The sequence below is a fragment of the Typopeltis vanoorti genome, chromosome 18 (assembly GCF_054136105.1).
Source record: "Typopeltis vanoorti isolate ZY-2024b chromosome 18, IOZ_Tvanoo_1.0, whole genome shotgun sequence".
Classification (NCBI taxonomy): domain Eukaryota; kingdom Metazoa; phylum Arthropoda; class Arachnida; order Uropygi; family Thelyphonidae; genus Typopeltis; species Typopeltis vanoorti.
Genome location: NC_143566.1, coordinates 62,462,077 through 62,485,463, shown reverse-complemented (window position 1 = coordinate 62,485,463; position 23,387 = coordinate 62,462,077). Strand labels below are relative to the sequence as shown.

General features: G+C 35.1%; 1 protein-coding gene across 2 annotated transcripts in view; it reads right to left on the bottom strand.

Annotated features, from left to right (window-relative positions):
- cdm (importin-13-like protein cdm) overlaps positions 1-23,387 on the bottom strand; it is a 389,177-nt gene that overhangs the window by 119,020 nt on the left and 246,770 nt on the right. For both annotated transcript variants that reach the window (XM_090408166.1, XM_090408167.1), the window contains exons 17-18: positions 22,991-23,128; positions 6,648-6,744 (exon numbers count right to left, since the gene is read on the bottom strand). In XM_090408166.1, coding sequence (XP_090264292.1) covers positions 6,648-6,744; positions 22,991-23,128 — 235 coding nt within the window. The remainder of the gene's footprint in view (positions 1-6,647; positions 6,745-22,990; positions 23,129-23,387) is intronic.

Sequence of the window (23,387 nt, the reverse complement as noted above, 5' to 3'; positions counted from 1 at the left end):
CCATTAAGAAAGGACTATCACTTAAATCTATGTTGATGATAAAGTTGTTCACCACTCGAGACATCCTTGATTCCTTTCAAAAACACTATAAAAATCTGTTTGAAGGCAATAGTACCATGGGAAATTCTAACTATTGGAACACGAATACATGAATGGCTTCACCGTTCATATTTGTGAAGAGCTTGACAGACTATACAATTTGATTCTCAGAACAGGGAAGATTCCACAGGAGTGAAAAGAATGTATGGTAAACACAGTTACCTTGTGCAATGGGTAAACCCATTGCACAAGGTAACTGAGATACTGATTGGCTGATAGTTGGATACAAAGACAGATGTATCCAACTATTGGATAATCAGTATCTCAGGAGTAGTGGTGAAGATTATGGAAAAGTTTGTTAGGGCTTGCATTCAGAAATGGGTTGACAGAGAATCTCTACTTTGATGAGCAACATGCATGGGTTTACTAAGGGAAGGTCATTTTTCAGTAACTTGCTCACATTCTATAACAATGTTGCCATTGAACTAGACAAGGGGAATGGATACACCATGATACTTTTGGATTTTGCTTAGGCTTTTGACAGAATAGAGAACGATAGACTGTTAAAGTGGGATATTAGAAGCATTCCTTTTGGATTAACCACCTAAGAGAGAACTCCTCACTATACTTGGAATTCCCTTCTCCACTTACCCAAAATTACCAGTTCAAGAAATTATACAAAAGCATTGAAACCTCAGGAGACTAGAAAATAGGACCATTTTCCTTTTCTTCTAAAGCCATAGTACTTAAAAACCATAATCTTCCCTGTTCAATTGTACATAATAAATATTACAGACATTACATAAGCTGAAGAAAAGCAATTATATAGTAACCCTGTGCAATTTGTTTTGGTCCAGACAATACCAAGAAGTTAAAAAGGAATTTCTTCAGCTATCAAAGAAGCATGGAGGGTTTGGGCTTGCAAGTCTTAAAGGTCTTATTTAAGCAATACAGATTCAAAAATCTGTGAAATATTGTGGACCAATCACACATGTGCAGACTCTTCAGTACACCTGGGTTTTTCATCTTCTCCTATCTGGAGTAAACGATTATAAAGGTTCAAAAGCTGAGACTATTCCTGAATACTACAACATTCTGTGCTTAACTCAAAGATTGCTACAACATCCTTTCCATTAATAAAAGAAAAATTCCATCAACTTCCACAGCTGGGTAATGGCAAAAATACTTTGTTTCATAATTTACTGAAGTTCAAAGGATACAATAACAGGAGGGATCTTGACTGAAAAATTGCATATGTTGCCTTCAGGTCAATGCCACCAAGTGAGGTACTTTAGCACCAGAGATCCAATTTGTGCCACCTATTAATGGTTGGAAACAGTAGAACACGCGTTCTACAGCTGACCTTTTACTCTGCATATTTGGAACAGTTTATGTAATGCATTGGGAATTCCATTATTTACAATAGAACATGTTTTCTCTCTTTTTTTTTTTTTTCAGTACTTCCTGTCCCATTGCTGCCACCTAGCAGCAATGGGAGAGGTGGCATAAATTATAAAAATAATGAATTTTATAATTAATGAATTAAAAGACCATTTATGGAAGGTTAAAAAGAAACATGGATTTGAAAACCAGCAACCATCATCATCAATTTCCTAATATTGCCTCCAAGGGGTGTTCAGGTACTATGACAGCACTACATAATTATGTTTATATTATTATTAATCTCATATCAACAAATTTCTTCCAAATCAATCTATTACTTGTTAGCACTCTAATATTGTCATATTCACATTTTGTGCTTCTAAGGCACTGTTGACAATCAATTCATCTAGACCCTTGTCTTACTCTGGATCTCTTTTCTGCCATCTCAGCATCAAACACTTGTTTTGCTAACCTTTCTTCACCCATTCTATTTAAGTGGCCATAAAACCTCAGATTAATTTGTTGACACATTCTTGAATGTTAATAATGTCAAGTTCTTTGATGCCATCAGTTCACTCCTCTAATTTTTCTCAGAACCATTACCTGTGGTCTCTAGTCTGATCAAGTGCTTTATTTCTAACCCAACTCTCAGATCCATAATTTAAAAGTGGTTTGGACACTGTCTTGTATATTGCTAGTTTGGTGTTTTGGTTAATCATATAAATTTAATCAGTTGGCTACCAGTTTTGCTTATTATGTTATCTATTTCCAGATTTAACCTGCCATCTTCACTAAAAAAAACTGTGCCTAAATCACTGAAATATTTTATTTGCTCATTAAGATCTCCATTCAGAATGCAGCTAAAGTTTTACATGCTCCTGTTTATTTTCATAGTTCTGGTATTTTTATTGCTGATTTTCATGCCAAATTTGTTACAGCTGTCATTCAATTTAGTTAATGAATCCTGGAGACTTACACTGTGTGTTTAGGACTACAAAATCATCTGCATAAAGCAAAGAGCTAAGTTTAATATCTCCAATTCTAATATCAGGCTTGATGCCCCTTTCTTTCATAATGTACATCCTTACTTTATCCCTGATTTTACATCAAACAATCTTCCTGTATGTGGAAAGTTTTCCCACTTGGTTATAATATAAATTAAAGATGCCAAGAAATTATATTCTTGGATTAATCCTTTATCCAAGTGTAAGCAAACAAGGTTTCTAGGCAAGGTAACTTCATTACTGGTCAACTTGTCTATAGAGGATAATGACTTCACATCACTTGTCCTAATATCCCATAATGCAAAACACATATCCTTAAGGACATGTATAATGATATGCATTATGGGAAGGGTCCATAATGCATATTATGGACCCTTCAATACCTAGACCAGTTTCAATGTTTATTGAGGTCTTATCACTTTCGACATCTATCTCTAAGTGAGAGTATTTTAATAAGAAGATGTGACACCTTTTGGCTACTTGTATATGGAAATATGACTTATGCATTACTTCAATCTTCGTATCATTTTTGAGTCTGGCTGCCACTGATGAGACCTCAATAACGGTCGAAACAGATCTGGGTAGTGACACTTTCCATATGTCCTTTGCATTAGGGGATATTAAAGCAAGTGATGTGAAGTTACTTCATGCACAAATGTGTTTACATGTGGATAAAACCAAACATAATTTCTTGGCATCTTTAATTTTACATCTTCCTGCAATTGATTCAATTACAACTGACAACTTAAATCTAGATTATGTATTATTCTGTATAATGTTCCATTCATCCTATACAATTATAGTGATTTGAAAAGATTTTCTCTGGGCACCTTGTTGTATGCCTTTCCCAGATCTACAAAACTTAAGTACAGATCCTTGTCATATTCCCATGAGTTCTCAATTATTTGTCTTAAAGTGAAATTTTGATCTTGATAACCTTTATTTGGACTAAACCCAGCATGTTCTTCAAGTTTCTCTAACATTCTTTCTCAACCTCTTTTCAAGTATACTTGAATAAATCTTACCTGAAATACTTCATAGAGAAATTCCTCTCTAATTCTCGCATTCAGTTTTATTCCCTTTTTTATAGATCGATACTATGAGAGATATACTCCATCATAAAATTCCTGACATGTACCCTCAAGGGGGGGGGGGTTCAGGATATTATGATAGTACTACATAAAGAACTTCCTATCAATAGTTTTCCTTCAAATCAGTCTGTTATCTGTCAAGATCCAAACATTATCAGATCTCATGTTTCTGTCTTCTAAGGCACTTTTTACTGTATCAATCCACCAAAGTCTTGGTCTTCCTCTGGGTCTTTTTCCTGTCAACCTGGCAGAGAACACTTGTTTTGCTAATCTTTCCTCTCCCATTCTGTAAGTGACCATACCACCTGGGATTAGCTCTGCTAACACATTCCTGAATGCTAACAATGTCAAGTTCTTTCCTAATATCCTTGTTTTTAATATGATATTACCATTGATGCCCTTAATCTTTCTCAAGACTATCATATCTGTGGTCTCTAGTCTTTGGTCAAGTGTTTCTTTTTCTAATCCAGCTCTCACATCCATAAGTTAAAATTGGTTTGAACACAGCAGGTCTTGTATATACAGCTAATTTAGTGTTTTGGCTAAATTTTCTCTTATTCCATACAAATTTATTCAGTTGAATTCCTACCTACCAGCTTTGTTGAGTCTGTTGTCTATTTCCATATTTAATTTACCATTTTCACTAAAACTCGTGCCTAAGTAGTTGAAATGTTTTACTTGTTCTATAGGTTCTCCATTCACAATGCACTTGATATTTTCAATGCTTCTGCCTATTTTTTGTCTTTATCTTTTTAATGCCGACCTTCATGCCATATCTATTACAACAGTTATTCAATGTCGTCAGGGAATCTTGCAGAATTGTAGTGGATTTATTTAGAAGTATAACATCATCTGCATAAAACAAAAAGCTGATATTAACATCTCCAATTGTGATATCAGGTTTAATACCACTTTCCTTCATAATGTGATCCATATAGATAATGAATAATAGAGGGGATAATGTACATCCTTGTTGCACTGTATGGATGTGATAGTTGTACCCTGAGAAAGAGTGAAAGAAGGAAGATAGATACATTTGAATTATGGGTTAGGAAACTCTTACTAAGAATACCATGGATTGCAAAGCAAACCAATAAATCAGTGATAGATATAATAAAAGCAGTTATTCCTTCGAAGCTATGATCATCAAGCAAAAATTGTCATACTTTGGACATATTATACAAGCAAATGACAGTCTGGAGAAGATGATGATGCTTCCTAAAGTTGATGGAAGCAGGAGAAGAGGAAGACCAAGAATTAGACGGGTGGATGGAGCTAAAGAAACAACTGGAATGTGCCTGGAAATTCTGAAAGATGTGGCCAGGGACTGATCTGAATGGACAATATGTTTATACAATCACCAGGAGTCGAAAATGACTCGATGGAACATAAGCACACATTGCTTGATATAATGCTCCATTAACACCATATAACTGTAGTGTTTTGAATAGCTTCTCTCTTGTCATATGCCTTTTCCAGATCTACAAAACTTAAATGCAAATCTTTGTTATATTCCCATGATTTCTCAGCTATTTGTCGTAAAGTGAAAATCTGATTCTGACAGCCTCTATTTAGCCTAAATCCACTTGTTCTTCACCAAGCTTCCTAGCTGTGGCTACAAATGAAAAAAATGTCATCAATATATCTTTTCCATATTCTTCTTTTTAAAGGAATGAGAGAAATGATATATTGATGACATTTTTTTTTTTTTAATTTGGAGTCATGGACGTGAATTTCTTCAGAACTTCCTAGACCACTTGAATAGTCAACACCCAAAGTTCACTGTTGAATTAGAAGTTAATGGTTCTCTTCTTTTTTTAGATGTTAAACTCACTCACTTCTCTGAAAAATTAAAAATCTTGATTTACAGGAAACCTACTCACATGAATAGATATTTCCTCACACTCAGTCCCACCATTATCCACCTCAAAAACTTGGAATCATCTCGACACTAGGAAATTGTGCTCGCTCCCTTCTTTTTGAAGAGGAGGAAATTAATAAATAGCTTAAATTTCTTCATACATTTATATATTTTCCAACAGAATGGTTATTCCAAGAAAACAATTAATAAATTACTTTTAAATCCTCTCACAAGTCAGTGAAGACACCAATATTATAAAAGATCATATTTCTCTACCATATATCAGCTCTGTTTCAACCAAATTGGCCAAAGTTCTTAAGAAATACAATATCAAGATGTTATTCACTCCCCCCCCCCTTTTTTATTGAGACTGAGTGAGCAGTTCAATCTCCATTGGTAGCCAATCAGAGATAGCTGGCCAAATGCTATCACTAATTTAAGCTACCTGCAGTGAAGAGATGGCTCAATAAGTGCCACCATCTCGTGATCCCTACCCCTAACACAATATTTTTAATCCCTGAAAGTAGCGTGGGTTCTACAGTCAATTTTCTTGTATTTACAGGATGAAAAACCCGGGTTTCCAGGAGAAAAAACTTTCTTCCATGTGCCAGAGATTGACTAACAAAAGGCTTAGAAAAAGTTCCTCTAGTCGGCGAGTAGAATCAAACTGGAGATGCTCTTATTTTGAACGGTTTAGAACTGAGGAGTGCAAGCACCACTTCCACTGAGCTACACAGGCTATTTTATATATATATAGCTTTCTTTCTTTATATATATATATATATATATATATATATATATATATATTAAATAGCCTGTGTAGCTCAGTGGAAGTGGTGCTGTTTTTTATATATTTATATATATAAAAATATATATATAAATAGCTTTATTTATATATATATATATATATATAAAATAGCCTGTGTAGCTCAGTGGAAGTGGTGCTGTTTTTTATATATTTATATATATAAAAATATATATATAAATAGCTTTATTTATATATATATATATATATATATAAAATAGCCTGTGTAGCTCAGTGGAAGTGGTGCTGTTTTTTATATATTTATATATATAAATATATATATATATATATATAAAGAAAGCTATTTAGCTTATTCCAAACCAAATGATAGAAAATACAAAATCTTATACAGGGAATAAATGTAAATTGAAATATAAGTTATCTTTTTCTTCATCTTCTCCATTTCAGTTAATTTTCATTATATTTAAGATACAGCATAAGCTTATTTTGCAAAAGGTACTTACCTTTCTGGCAAAGATTGAGAGTATGATTACAGATCTGGGCAAAGAATGTTAACAAATATTCTCTTTGATTTTCATTATTACCAAACAGAAGCAAAATCTAAAAATGAAATTTTTTTATTTTAGAAACAAATATTTTAGAAGTTTATTTAAATGTAGACAATTTGAAATCTGATCATCAAACTACATGCATGACATACTTTAGATCAATAATATTTTTTCACATTATAACTAAAACTCGCGCCAAGTTGTCCTTGTCCTTGAGTAATGTTAGGACTTCATCTGTTGGGACATTAGTGAACAAAGAAGTTATGTCCAAGCTAGCCATGATGTCATTTTCATCAACTGTAATATCCTTGATGTATGTAACAAATTCTGCAGTGTTCTTGATAAAGGAAGGTGATTTCCCTGAAAAACTTTTGAGGTATTTGGCAAGGTATTTTGAAAGATTGTATGTAGGTGAATCGATACCTTCTACTATTGGGCGTAATGGGGTGTTCTCTTTATGGATTTTAGGAACACCATATATGCGAGGAATTAACGGATGGAGAGAGCGAAGAGATAAACGGACGTTTCGGGATAATTCAGTTGTTGTTTTTAATAAGTTGTTTGTACGATTTTGAAGTTCACGAGTTGGATCTCTTTCAAGTATTGAGTAGGTATCATTATGTAGTAAATCAATCATTTTATTCTTGTAATCTTCGGAGTTCATGATGACTGTTGCATTTCCTTTATCTGCAGGTAGGATGATTATATCTGTTGTTTTTTAAACTTTTAATAGCTTTGCGTTCAGTTGAAGTAATGTTGTCTGCAGGTGGTTTTGCGTTATTGATAATAAAGATTGATTCAATACGTAGAAGGTTTGCATCTTGTTGAGGGAGAAAAGAAGCAGCTCTTTCTATTTTTGTAAGTAGTGTTTCCTTTGGTATTTATTTTGGTGAAGGAATGAAGTTTAGACCTTTACTAAGGATGCTTTGTTCTACATCTGAAAGTATATAGGAGGATTTGTTGATAACGACTTTGTCAATATTGATGTGTGGTTTTGAGTTCCTATTATTCTGTAAACTCTTTAACATTTCAAATTTTCTTATAAGATTTACTTTGTTATTATATTGTAATCTGGCTGCTTGAGATTCACAGTAGGTATTAAAGGTATGCCAACTTTCATTATCTAGAGATTCTTCCAGTATTTCAGCTATGGTTCTTTTTTTATTGAAAAGAAAAGCGAGAGTGCGTTTAGTATCCGATATTCTTTCCAACAGTAGGTCTAATTTAGCTTTATGATAGATTCTCTTCGCACGTTCAGTTGTTATGTTTTCTTTAAAGCATAGAAATTTAGGAAAGATAGCATGGAATTTGCAACGTTTTAAGAAGTCCAACCTGTTAATGTTTAGTCCAATCCTCTTTAGTGTCTTGTTGAAGTTTCTTTTATTTTTGATAATAGAAGCCTCGTCATGAAGGTTATGGATGACAGAATGATCATTGACTCGGTTAACATACATAGTTTTATGAAAAAAATTGAATGACTAGAACCGAGATTTAATTAAAAAGGTTTTAATATAAACACACTACTAGTTTCGGCCTGTAACAGCCTTCTTCAGGTGACATTATAAAAGAAAAAACACTAAACATTGAGGGTTAAAAGACTATGAACATCATAGACAGTCTTTATACATAATTAGCATTAAAACGTTGTAGTTGTATTTGAAGCTGTTCTTTCATTTGTTGCATTGCTGGGAGAGTGCGTGCTTGCTGCATCACGTGAACGCCAGTACATGATTACAGCTGAATGACTATCAGGGAGGTTGTAGCTTAAGTTGTTATTTAGATAAAGGAAATGCAACAGTCATCATGAACTCCGAAGATTACAAGAATAAAATGATTGATTTACTACATAATGATACCTACTCAATACTTGAGAGAGATCCAACTCGTGAACTTCAAAATCGTACAAACAACTTATTAAAAACAACAACTGAATTATCCCGAAACGTCCGTTTATCTCTTCGCTCTCTCCATCCGTTAATTCCTCGCATATATGGTGTTCCTAAAATCCATAAAGAGAACACCCCATTACGCCCAATAGTAGAAGGTATCGATTCACCTACATACAATCTTTCAAAATACCTTGCCAAATACCTCAAAAGTTTTTCAGGGAAAACACCTTCCTTTATCAAGAACACTACAGAATTTGTTACATACATCAAGGATATTACAGTTGATGAAAATGACATCATGGCTAGCTTGGACATAACTTCTTTGTTCACTAATGTCCCAAAAGATGAAGTCCTAACATTACTCAAGGACAAGTTATCCAAAAAAATGTTAGCCTTGCTTACACATTGCATCAGGTCCGGTTACTTCAAATTTCAAGATAATATTTACAAACAAAATCATGGACTTGCTATGGGTAATCCTTTATCTCCTGTTCTTGCAAATATTTACTTAGAAGATTTTGAAACCAAAGCTATCTCTTCCTTTATTTTAACACCTAAAGTTTGGAAACGTTAGGTGGATGATGTCTTCATTGTTTGGAGCCATGGACATGAATCCCTTATGGTTTTCCTCGAACATCTCAATAGCCGACATCAAAGTATTAAGTTTACTGCTGAGCTTGAAATGGATAATTCCTTGCCTTTTCTTGATGTCAAACTGACTCGCTCTTCTGCTGGTAAATTAAAAATATCGATATATAGAAAATCCACACATACCAACAGATATCTGCACAGTCAATCCCATCATTTCCCTCCTCATAAGCTTGGAATAATTTCCACCTTGGGACATAGAGCCCGTTCTCTTCTTGATGATCCAAATGAATTGCTTACAGAAATAAACCATCTGAAAACTTCTTTCGAAGTTAATGGATATTCCAAGAAAATCATTAACAAATTCCTTCTTAATCCTCCCAGACATCACTCAGAAGAAACAAATAGATTCAAAAGCAATATATCTATTCCTTACATAAGTACTGTTTCACATAAATTAGCAAAAGTTCTAAAAAAATACAATATCAGAACCTTGTTCACTCCACTTCCAAAGATCCGTTCCTTAATTAGCCACCCAAAACCTTGTCATCATCAACTCAAATACCCTGGCGTATATAAAATATTATGTGACTGCGATATTCCTTATTTCGGGCAGACAGACAAATCTGTCGAAATGCGTATGGAAGAACACATGAGAGACATTACTTACAAGAGACAGCGAGCAAGTGCATTATCAAGTCATATCCTCTTCTCGGCTAATCCTAATGATGATAACCAAAGTCACAAAGTCTGCTGGGAAAAATCTACAAACATCTTCCGTTGCAGTGACGAAATAGAGAGAAAAATTGTGGAATCGAGAGAAATCATCTTCAATCCTGTTCATCTAAATAACAACTTAAGCTACAACCTCCCTGATAGTCATTCAGCTGTAATCATGTACTGGCGTTCACGTGATGCAGCAAGCACGCACTCTCCCAACAATGCAACAAATGAAAGAACAGCTTCAAATACAACTACAACGTTTTAATGCTAATTATGTATAAAGACTGTCTATGATGTTCATAGTCTTTTAACCCTCAATGTTTAGTGTTTTTTCTTTTATAATGTCACCTGAAGAAGGCTGTTACAGGCCGAAACTAGTAGTGTGTTTATATTAAAACCTTTTTAATTAAATCTCGGTTCTAGTCATTCAATTTTTTTCATAAAACTATATATATATATATATATATATATATATATATATATATATATATATATATATATATATATATATATATATGGAATATAAAAAAAAAAAAATTGCATTTCCCCCATAATGATTAGGTATGAAAGCAAATAAAGTGATACATTCATTGATATTTATCATAAAATTCTAAAAAAGCATACTAAAAAAAATAAAATAAGATAAAACTTTAAATATAATCAATCAAAAATTTTTCATAAAAGTTACTCATACGTTTTTTCCACTCAGAAGTATTAAAACTATTGACAAAAATTTTTTTTTTTTTTTTTGGTATTTTATGATTTTACTTATTTCATGTGGGTTGTAAATTTGTACATATGTTATAGAGGTCATATCCTCTCAATGTGCATTTTCATGCAGGCTACAGGTTTACTTCACTCCAAAAAGGAATATTTTGATTGATAAGTTTTTCTAATCAACTGCAAAACATATGCATATACACACACGAGCACAAATAAATAAGTTACAACTAGGAAATACTGTCTTATTTAGCATGCTATAAGAAAGAGCTCAATGTCTAACAATAACAGCATTACCCAGGACTAGCTGTCTACTGATTTCCAAAAAGTACACTTGGGGAGATAAAAGGCCATTTTGGTTATTTCTATATTTTGTATAAAGTTTGTATTTATCCACACAAATATTATATTTGATAACTAATATTTAAGGAATTGACAGCGTATACTAGAAATATAGATTAAATAAACTTTAATATACACTTTCCAATATTTCGGCGAACGTCACGTTGCCATCTTCTTGGGAACTTACTACAAAGACACGTGCACACAAGTACTAATAACAGCAAATGAGACTGAAGCTAGGAAGCTAGCGTTTCCTAAAGTCCTGATGGTGCCCCCTGGCGGGCTATATTGGTAGTTCTTGGCCTTTGGGCTGAAGTTCTTCTGATAAAAGTTTCCCAAATTTGGGGCAGTTTCATGCATCCAAATTTGTTGAGGTTTGGCATGTTCCTAAGGGCCGAGGCTGATTCCATGAATAGTCTTTCATACTTGAACTTGCTGCGGTGTATTACTGTGGCTTTCTTCCATCTTATTCTGTGGCGAGTATCCAGAGCGTGGTCTGCAAGCCCAGAGTGGCTGTACTGGCAAAATCTGATGTAATCCTTGTGTTCTGAGATTCTGATATTTGCTGTCCTGCCTGTTTGGCCAAAGTAGGACAGTTTACAGCTGCAAGGGACGCCAGTTTTCTATGTGGTCTGTAACAGGTGGTCAAGTCATGTTTTTTTAGGATTTTATTGATTTTTTCAGAGGTGCCTCTGATGTAGGGAATAGTGATAGATTTAGAGTAATCTTTTTTTGTGAAGGGGAGGGGGTGGTGGGTTGTGGATAACTGGGTTTAGTATTTTTTGGATTTTTTGGAGGGGGTAGCCGTTGGCTGAGAAAGTGTCACGGATGTGATTTAGTTCAGTGGTTAGGGCTTGATCATTAGAACAGATTATTTTTGCCCTGTTGAATAATGTTTTAATAACTCCATATTGTTGTGAGGGGGGGGGGGATTGTTGGTGAATGTATCTGCCTGTATGGGTGGGTTTTCTATAAACTGAGAAAACCAAGGTTCCACCAGGTTGGTGGGTGACTAGTGTGTCTAGGAAGGGGAGGTTATTGTTTTCCTCTTTTTCCAGGGTGAATTTGATTCTAGGGTGTTGGTTGTTCAAGTGTGTTAGGAAGGAGAGGAGTGAATCCGGGCCATGTGGCCAAATAGCGAAAACATCATCAACGTAGCGAAGCCATATGGTAGGTTTTTTGTGGGGCTGAGTTTAAGGCTTTCTCTTCAAACATCTCCATGAAGAAGTTGGTCAAGGGTGGGGAAAGTGGTGAACCCATGGCTGTCCCCTCTATCTGTTTGTAGAATTTTTCCTGCCAAACGAAATAGCCTGAATTCATTGTAAACTGAAATAGGGCTGAGATATCGGGAGGAAATTTAGCTTGGAGTAGCTCTAAGGTTTCTTTGAGGGGGACATTCGTGAATAGGGAGGAGACATCAAAACTGACCATTATGTCATTATGTTGGAGTGTAAGGTTTTCTATACTGGCTTTGAAGTGGGCGGAGTTTTTTATGTATGATGGTGTATTGCCAGTATAGTGTGAGAGCGCCTTAGCTAAATGCTTGGCTAGTTTGTAAGTGGGGGAATCAATGCCATCCACTATGGGACGTAATGGCACATTTTCTTTGTGTATTTTTGGGAGCCCATATATGCGGGGGGGTCTGGAGTTATAGGGTTTTAGTCTGTTGGTAATCTCCACAGGCCAAGAAGTGACCTTCTTAAGGAGCCTATGGAGTTTTCTAATTTGTGAGTTGGTGGGATTGTAATTAATGGGGAGGTAAGTGGAACGATCTAATAATAAAGCCTTGAGCTTACCTGTGTAATCTTTAAGATTAAGTACCACAGTGGCATTTCCCTTATCCGCTTTGGTGATCACTATTTTTTTGTTTCTTTTCAATTCTTGTAGTGCCTTGTATTCACTACTGGATATGTTGGATTTTGGAGGTTTTGCTTTTTTGAGAACACAGGCTACCTCCAATCTGATATCGTTGGCAATGTGGTTAGGCAGTTGGCGAATCCCACGTTGTGAAAGCTCCTTTTCTAGTCCTTTCCTTTTCCGTCTGGCATTCCTAAAACGCTGCCGGGATAATCATGTCATCCCGAAATGTGTCAAATTTAAACACCGCTTCATCTCACAGAAAGCTCTTCGTATTCACAACCGCACTAGCCAGGCATTACTTCAGGGGCAAATTACTGCCACACGTGGTTCCCTAGCCGACATAAACAGCGCTATATCAACGCTAGAAAAGGAGCTTTCACTTACGCTGAATCACGAGCTTTGGTCGGTACTACATGACGTCTCGTGTACGGCAGCTAAAAAAGAATTTGAACGAGTACGAAGCCAACATATCAACAAGTTTGATAAATTAACAAAGAACTCGTCGCCCAAACTACAAACCAACACTGTTGTTAACCTATCGTCAGCTACCTTAAAGCCAGAAGCACTCCACGCTCTGTCACGTGGTCACAACTTCGCCATTGCTCCTAGGAAATTACCGGCCGAGGAATTAATGATTCAAATTGAATGCGGGATTCGCCAATAGCCTAACCACATCGCCAACGATATCAGATTGGAGGTAGCCTGTGTTCTCAACAAAGCAAAACCTCCAAAATCCACCATATCCAGTAGTGAATACAAGGCACTACAAGAATTGAAAAGAAACAAAAAAATAGTGATCACCAAAGCGGATAAGGGAAACGCCACTGTGGTACTTAATCTTAAAGATTACACAGGTAAGCTCAAGGCTTTATTATTATATCGTTCCACTTACCTCCCCATTAATTACAATCCTACCAACTCACAAATTAGAAAACTCCATAGGCTCCTTAAGAAGGTCACTTCTTGGCCTGTGGAGATTACCAACAGACTAAAACCCTATAACTCCAGACCCCCCCGCATATATGGGCTCCCAAAAATACACAAAGAAAATGTGCCATTACGTCCCATAGTGGATGGCATTGATTCCCCCACTTACAAACTAGCCAAGCATTTAGCCAAAGCGCTCTCACACTATACTGGCAATACACCATCACACATAAAAAACTCCGCCCACTTCAAAGCCAGTATAGAAAACCTTACACTCCAACATAATGACATAATGGTCAGTTTTGATGTCTCCTCCCTATTCACGAATGTCCCCCTCAAAGAAACCTTAGAGCTAATCCAAGCTAAATTTCCTCCCGATATCTCAGCCCTATTTCAGTTTACAATGAATTCAGGCTATTTCGTTTGGCAGGAAAAATTCTACAAACAGATAGAGAGAACAGCCATGGGTTCACCACTTTCCCCACCGTTGGCCAACTTCTTCATGGAGATGTTTGAAGAGAAAGCCTTAAACTCAGCCCCACAAAAACCTACCATATGGCTTCGCTACGTTGATGATGTTTTCGCTATTTGGCCACATTGCCCGGATTCACTCCTCTCCTTCCTAACACACTTGAACAACCAACACCCTAGAATCAAATTCACCCTAGAAAAAGAGGAAAACAATAACCTCCCCTTCCTAGACACACTAGTCACCCGCCAACCTGATGGAACCTTGGTTTTCTCAGTTTATAGAAAACCCACCCATACAGGCAGATACATTCACCAACAATCCCCCCCCCCTCACAACAATATGGGGTTATTAAAACATTATTCAACAGGGCAAAAATAATCTGTTCTAATGATCAATCCCTAACCACTGAATCCGTGACACTTTCTCAGCCAACGGCTACCCCCTCCAAAAAAAAATCCAAAAAATACTCAACCCAGTTATCCACAACACACCACCCCCTCCCCTTCACAAAAAAGATTACTCTAAATCTATCACGATTCCCTACATCAGAGGCACCTCGGAAAAAATCAATAAAATCCTAAAAAAACATGACTTGACCACTTGTTACAGACCACATAGAAAACTGGCATCCCTTATCCGCTCCACCAAAGACCAACCACTTCCCCTAGACCTACCTGGTGTATACCAGGTCCCCTGCAGCTGTAAACTGTCCTACTTTGGCCAAACAGGCAGGACAGCAAATATCAGAATCTCAGAACACAAGGATTACATCCGATTTTACCAGTACAGCCACTCTGGGCTTGCAGACCACGCTCTGGATACTCGCCACAGAATAAGATGGAAGAAAGCCACAGTAATACACCGCAGCAAGTTCAAGTATGAAAAGACTATTCATGGAATCAGCCTCGGCCCTTAGGAACATGCCAAACCTCAACAAATTTGGATGCATGAAACTGCCCCAAATTTGGGAAACTTTTATCAGAAGAACTTCAGCCCAAAGGCCAAGAACTACCAATATAGACCGCCAGGGGGCACCATCAGGACTTTAGGAAAACGCTAGCTTCAGTCTCATTTGCTGTTATTAGTACTTGTGTGCACGTATCTTTGTAGTAAGTTCCCAAGAAGATGGCAACGTGACGTTTGCTGAAATATCGGAAAGTATATATTAAAGTTTATTTAATCTATATGCCTAGTATACGCTGTCAATTCCTTAAATATTAGTTATCATGTTTAACCAGCGTATAAACCTCTCAACAAGAAATATTATATTTGACTTTAAGGAAAAGAAAAAAAATATTCAAACATCAGAATTTAATGTAAAAACACTTGCGGAATTCACATTCCTCAAAATCTTTACAATGAATAGTTATGATTTAATTTTTATTCCTCTCTGTTAGTATTTTATTATTAGTATACCAGCTTATTATATAAGCTATTTTGCACAAATAGCTATGTAAATTATGTAGTCATGTATATCCTTCAGATATATAAGAAACTAGCAAATATAAGTCAACATTGTATTATCTTGATATGTACCCTCAGAGGAGTGTACAGGATAATTATGGTAGTACTACATGAAAAATTATACCATTACTAACTTCCGATTAACAATTTCCCTCAAAATTCATCTGTTATCTGTCAAGACTCCAACATTATCAGATCTTATATTTCTATCTTTTAAGGCACTTTTTACTTTATCAACCCATCTACATCTTAGTCTTCCTCTGGATCTTTTTTCTGCCAACTTAGCAAAGAATACTTGGTTTGCTAATCCTTTTTCTCCTATTCTGTTTAAGTGACCATACCAGATGAGATTAGTTCTAACACTTCCTGAATGCTAACAATTGCAAGTTTTTTCCTAATATCCTCATTTTTAATGTGATACTGCAATTGATGCTGCTTTCTCACTCCACTAATCTTTCTCAGAACTCTCATATCAGAGATCTTCAGTCTTTGATCAAGTGTTGTTTCTAACCTAGCTCTCAGATCCATAAGTTAAACTTGGTTTGAAGACTGCCTTGTATACAGCTAATTTAGTGTTCTGACTAATTTTTCTTATACCACAAATTTATTCAGCTGACTTCCTACCATACCATCTTCACTAATTCCATATTTAATTTAACATTCTCACTAAAAATTGTGCCTGCATAGTTGAAATGTTTAATTTGTTCTATAGGTTCAGCATTCAGGATGTAGTTGATGTTTACAATGTTTCTGCCTATTTTCATCTGTCTTTTTATTAGAAATTAGTTAGGGAATCTTGCAGACCTGTACTGGATTTATTCAGAAGTATAACATCATTTACATAAAGTAAAGGCCAACAGTCAAATTTGATATCAGATTTAATACCACTTTCCTTCATAATGTCATCCAAATAACAGTGGAGATAACGTGCACCATTGTCGAACACCTGATTTAACATCTTTCCAGAACCCCCTTCAAATCTAAATGCTGACCTTACAGCTTAAATAGAGACTATGTATTCCTCAAAATATAAGTAGCTTTTTGAAGAGCTTTCCTCTTGGCACCTTGTCATATGCTTTTACAGACTAACCAAATTTAAATACAAATCCTTGTTATATTTGCAAGATTTCTCAACTATTTGTCTTAAAGTAAAAATCTGATCCTGACAACCTATATTTGGCCTGCAACTTCTTTTTCAAACTTCCTTCCCACAATTTTTATTAGCCATTTCTAAAGTATACTTGCATAAATCTTACAAGGAACACTCAGCAGGGAAATACCTCTAATTTTCCCCTTCCATTTTAATTCCCTTCAATAGATGGGTACTCCAATTATCTGGAATTCAACCCTCTGACCAGGCCTTTTGAATTATGCCATACAACCACTGTAAAACTTTTATACCTCCATATTTGAGCATTCTTGGCCAAATTTCATCTACTCCAGTTGCCTTTTCCACATTTCAGATTTATGATGACTTTTTCAACTTCAAGTTTGGATATGTATTTCTGACTGCATTCCTATTGGGAGTTTTTTTACCACTGCATTGTCAAAGTATTTACTCGAGACAGCTAGAATATCTTTATCTTCAGTGTTCCTGTCCCTTTATCATCTCTGATTCCTTCAGTACTTTTTCAATAGCCTCCAGAATGTTTTACCATCTTGCTCATGTTTATTTTCTATGTTCTTACCAAAGTCTTCCCATGACTTTTGTTTAGGTAGTATTATACAGTGCTTTGCTTTCTTACATTTTCTGAATTAGACACTACAGGAACTTTTGATATGCTTTCTTCTTTTCCTTGACTGCCTCTCTAACTTCCTGAGACCACCATGGAGTTCTGATTTTTCTATTCTTAGAGCCTCATCACATGCCTTTGGCTGAATCAATCAATGTTTTCTTCAAGGTTTGCCATTGAATCTCCAAAGTTTGGTTCTTATTTTCAAACTCTCATTTTTTTTCTTGAATGATGATTGTGTATTTGAGATTATAGTTCACCTCTGAGAGCTACTCAACTTTGATTATTTTTAAAGCTTTCTTAAACACTCTTCTTTTCAATATGAAATTCTATTTTATCTTGCTCAAAACCAGATAATGATCATTTCCTATTTCAAATCCTCTGTATACCCTTGTGTCCTGAACCAGTGGAAACACATTGCTATCAACAATAACATCGCTAATGAGACTTTCTTATTTCTTGCATATTCTCTCCATGTGAATTTCTACACATTTTTATGTTGGAACATGGTGTTAATAATTACTAATCCCTGTCCTGAACATAAATCCAGCAGGCATTTACCATTATTATTAGTTTTGTACTTTTCTCCAAATTTTCCCAAAACATTTCTATATGTCTGGTAATCATTTTGTGCTCTGCAGTTTAGATCTCCAACAAAGATTAACTTTTCCTTTTTTCTCTAATGCCTCAAAAAAAATCCCTTAATTTCTTCATTGGTAGCACCTTCTATGGACCATAAGCACAAATAAGACTCCTGTCCAGTTCGCTATTCTGATATTTGCCCATATCTATCTACAGGATATCGACTGCAATTCAAGAAGATTATATCCATATTTAGTGTTGAATACTACAGCTATTCCCTATTTTCCCTGATTGTTATTGGGCAAATATCTTGACCAAATGTTATTAAGTCAATGAGGAGGAGGATCTTGATAGTAATGTGGCTCATAACAGAAAAGAGAAACCAGAAATCCAGCCTAACTGCTCATTGTGAAATCAACCAACAATTCAACAGACTTGTCCATAACTACAATGGCTAATTAGAAAAATATTTCCTGACATACTGTTTCAAAAATTATGACACACTGCAAAAATTATTGAATGAAACAAGAAGTAACAGAACAGTCGAAAATAGTCAAGAGGAATGCAATCAAGGATATACATGTGAAATAGAAAATGTGGAAAGACAGCTAGAGTAGATATTTGACTAGAAATACTTACATATGGATGTATAAGTTTTACAGTTTTACAGTGGCTACACTGCATAATTCAGAAGGTTGAATTCCAGATGAATTGAGCAGAGCTCTCATAGTACCCATTTATAAAAAGGGAAACAAAACTGAATTTGAGAACTGCAGAGCAATTTTACTACTACATATTGCTGGTAAGATTTATGCAATCATACTTAACAAAAGCAAAATTGTGGAAGGGGAAAATTGAAGAATAAAAAGTTTGATTCAAGCCAAATTTGCCCACACGACATTAATTTGCTAATAAGCTCTGCTGCCTCTCAGTGTGTGCGAGTTTATCAGGATCAGATTTTCACTTTAAGACAAACAGTTGAGAAATCGTGGAAACATAACAAAGATCTATAATCAGTTTTGTAAATCTGGAAATGGAATATGACAAGATAGCAAGAGAAAAGCTGTTCAAAACACTACAATTATATGGTGTAAATGGGATATTATATTGAGCAACATGTAGTTGATTTCAAGAACAGGTCATCATCAATTTCCTGATATGCACCCTCAAGGGATGTAAGGCTACTATGACAGCACTTATATGAATAAGTTTACATTAATAATCTCTATCAACAATTTCCTTCCAAATCAGTCTTTGTGAGCATTTCATGCTTCTACAGCACTTCTGAATGAATCAATCCACCTCGACCTTGGTCTTCCACCGGATCTCTTACCATTTTGGCATCAAACACCTTTCCTCACCCATTCTGTTTAAGTGGGCATACCACCTTAGATTAGCTATGCTCACATTCTTGAATGCTAATAATGTCAAATTCCTTTCTAATATCTTCATTTTTAATATGATTGTGCCATTGATGCCATCTGTTCATTCCCCTCATCCTTCTCAGAACCCTCATACATATGTTCTAGTCTTTGATCAAGTGATTTATTTCTAACCCAACTCTCAAATCCATAAATTAAAACTGGTTTGAACAGTCTTGTATACTGCTAGTCTGGTGTTTTGTCAAATTTCTCTCTAATTCCATATAAATTTATTCAACTGCTTCCCCATCATACCAACTTTGCTTATTCTCTTGTCTACTTTTCCATAGTTAATTTACAGTCTTCACTCATAATTGTGCCTAAATAGCTGAAGTATTTTACTTATTCTACAGATTCTCGATTCTGAATGCAGCTGAAGTTGTGTTACTGTCCATTTTCATATTTTTGGTCTTTTTATTGCTGATTTTCATGTCAGTAGTAAGTCAGCAATTTAGGATTAAAGGAGGTACATGAAAATAGCTTATGCTGAGTCAGCAGTTCATTATCCTTACTGTTATTCAACATCTATATGGACCACATTATGAAGGAAATGTGGCATTAAACCCAATATCAAAAGTGGAAATCTTTATCTTAGCTTTTTACTTTATCCAGATGATGTTATACTCTTGTTTCACTGTTTCATTATTCTTCTTTATTCACTCATCGATCTACTTCACTTGGAAGGCCACTATATACAAATAGAGGGCATAGCAATTCTCATCTCAGCCATTTTTTATTTGAAACTATTATAATTACGACTATTTTGCCTGCTTCAGTTAGATAATATATGCAATTTATATGAAACATTTTTGAAAAACATACTCTAAATACCACTGCTCTTAAACCTTCTAAGATACATTGATGATGTGTTCTCCATTTGGTCACATGATGACAGATGCAACAAACTCATTTCAGATCGTCCACATCATCCAACACCCTACAATATAGTTTACCACAGAAAAAAGAAAATAACAATAGTCTTATCTAGACATTTATATCATGTCTTCCTAATGGCACAATTTATTTATTAGTCTACATAAAATCTAAAAATGTATCTACATACACAGGTAGATATTCATGAACTTTCACTTTATCCACCTCCTCAAACAACATTAAATTCTGTTCCAAGCAACTTCCAACACAGCTGAGCTTTACCTTTATTTTTGAGTTGCTGGTAAGATTTATGCAATAAATCTTACTAGCAACTACTGCTACAACTTTAAAGAAATATAATCTGTGTACTGTTTTGTTTTCAAACCTCATATGAAGCTGGCTATTCTTATATATTCTCCTAGAAATTAATTCCCTTCAGTCTCAGTTCCAAGGTGTATTACAAAGTTTCTTGTTCTTGTAATTTGTCACATTATGGATAAACTGGAAAATATGCCAACATATGCTTTGAAGAAGGTAAGAAATAATGGTTAGCCAAGTCTAGCAGACCATGCTTTGGACACAGTACAGAATCAAATGAAAAAACAAAGCAACTATGCTTCACTGCAGTTATCACAAACATGAGACTTATGGAATCAACAACAGATATCAAAAATTAACTAAGCCTGAATTAATGATTCTGTATTTACCATGATGAGAAATGATAATTATTAGACCTCCCATCTAAGATCCAAGCCACCTACTAGAATCCAGTGTGGGGTGGGATGCCTTTCTTAGGACTTTAGACTTTTAAGTTTAATCTTCATTTATTCTTTGTGTGGTTGTGAATGTTAGCATTTTTATATTGTATCCTTGATGATGTGCCTCTGATGAAATACTGAAATCATTAAATCTGTTTAATTCTTCATTTGATTAAACTACCAAATTAGTGACCTTATTAAGGCCATGCAATTTGACTTTTATAAACCTAGTATTTGCTGATGCATTGGCGGTGATTAATCCTCTCTTTGCCTGTCATGCACTTTCATTGTATTCAATTTCCAGATAGGATCTCTCTATTCCTCAAAGCAGTGACTAGAAGAAACTGCTACAAGGGACAGCATATTGTTTCAGTAATATAATCACTCTCATAGAGAGAGACAATTACACTGGAAAGATGACAGACAGCCATGTTTCTGAATTTTTGCAGGGCCATTTGTTATACCAATGACAAAGTAGTATCAAAATGAATAGTAGAATTGTGGCATAGGTGTGGGGAGCCAAGCAAGAGGTAGGTGCCAAGTTGTGCTCTAAGCTTTTCATGTTATTTCCAACCTTTCATTGAAGGAAATCAACAAAAGAATCTACTCTAGAAATGAAGTATGGTACTTTTTTCAAGTCACTCCAGGCCATGAATAAGCAGGATGGAAGTCTAACAACAGGCAATAAAAATAATCTGCCACATAAAGACATTCAAACATCCATGCCTCAAAGGGATTCAAACCCACAGCCAGCAAAATGGAGAGCAGAGATACTGTTCACTTAATCAGCCAGGAAAGCAAGAGGTTTGATTTATATGGTGACAATATAGTCCAGGGTTTGAATAGAGATATGCAAATTAGGGCCAGTAAGAAGAAAATTCTCATGTGTGATATCACTTCAGGATGATTCAATAGGTAGATGAAAAGAGATTTCAGTTTAACACTGCTTAGTGTGAAACCAAAATCTCATTGCATCTTGACCATGCACTCTGGTCAAAGAAACAATGCAGTATAGTTTAGGAGACACTCAACAGTTAAAGTAACCCAGAAGACTGACAGTTTAGGATAAGACTGACTATGTGTAGATCTAGCTGACTAAATAGGAAATAATAAATGCTAGGCAGGATCCAAAGGTGAGTAAGAGATATCAGGACTATGGAATGTTGAAAATGAGAATAAACACAGTAGGGATATGGTATTGTTAGACTGAATTGAGTAGTTGTGTGCAGTATGGCAATCTGAAAAAGGAGGAGGATATAATAACAGTTATATGTGGTGAGAAGAGCTTATCAGATAGATGTTGAGGAGAAGTGTGGGAGAACAAGAGCATCCCTAGAAACTGTATGAGTGTTATGAGCAAGGGTGAGATGAAGATTCTTGTACAGAGAGTAAGAAAGTGGAATGGAATGTTAGAGTGGATAGTGAGTGCACCAAAATTGAAAGAATTCATGGTGAGTTATTCCAAGTAGGATGAAAAAATTGTGTGGTTGGGACGAAAGAACCTCTTTTATGATGAGTGTAATAATCCCATGGAAACCAAGAAATAATTATATGAAACTCTTAGTAATAGACACAATTCCACCTTTTCTCTTGGTTGTGCTATAATTTAGTGGGTGTCTAACTGTATACCTATGAATTGAACTATCTGCATAAGTACACAATGCATCCATATTGTCATTTACTACAGAACAACAATATTACAAAACAAACATCTGGCAACTTTAAGTAGAGCAGCAAAATGAAATTACTGCACTATACTGTACAATGCAAACTAATGATGTGTATTTTTCAACATGTATCTAGAGAGAGAGAGAAAGAGTTATTAATTAGTTGAATTATTCAGCAGGATGACGTGAAAATTAGAAATGCATTATTAATTATTACTGTGTAATTCCAAGGGCACAAGTTACAATTAAATTACAAGAAATAAGTTTTCAAAGTCATACCTGCTTAACAACATCCAAAACAGCAATATGTGGACATTGTTGATACAAGTGAAGCATTAGTTGTAAAATATCTGGCACAAGTGATGAACAATCATCAAGCAATGTTGTTATTGCTCGTTTCAGCACTTCAGCAAGAGCCTAATAATAACAACAGTAATAAAAATTATAAGTGAGAACTTCCCCAGAAAAGAAAGAAATAATTTTTTAACTATTTAAAATATGTACTGAGGAAGCAGCACAGGTATAAGTAAAATTTTTGAAATGATTAAATCTGTAAATGAATTATTCTCCTTTAATATGAAATATTTACTCAGTAGTATATTAAAAATCATTAAATATATGTATGTTAAATTAGCATTTCATTTATTAGTTTATTCTAATACATAAAGCATTTCAT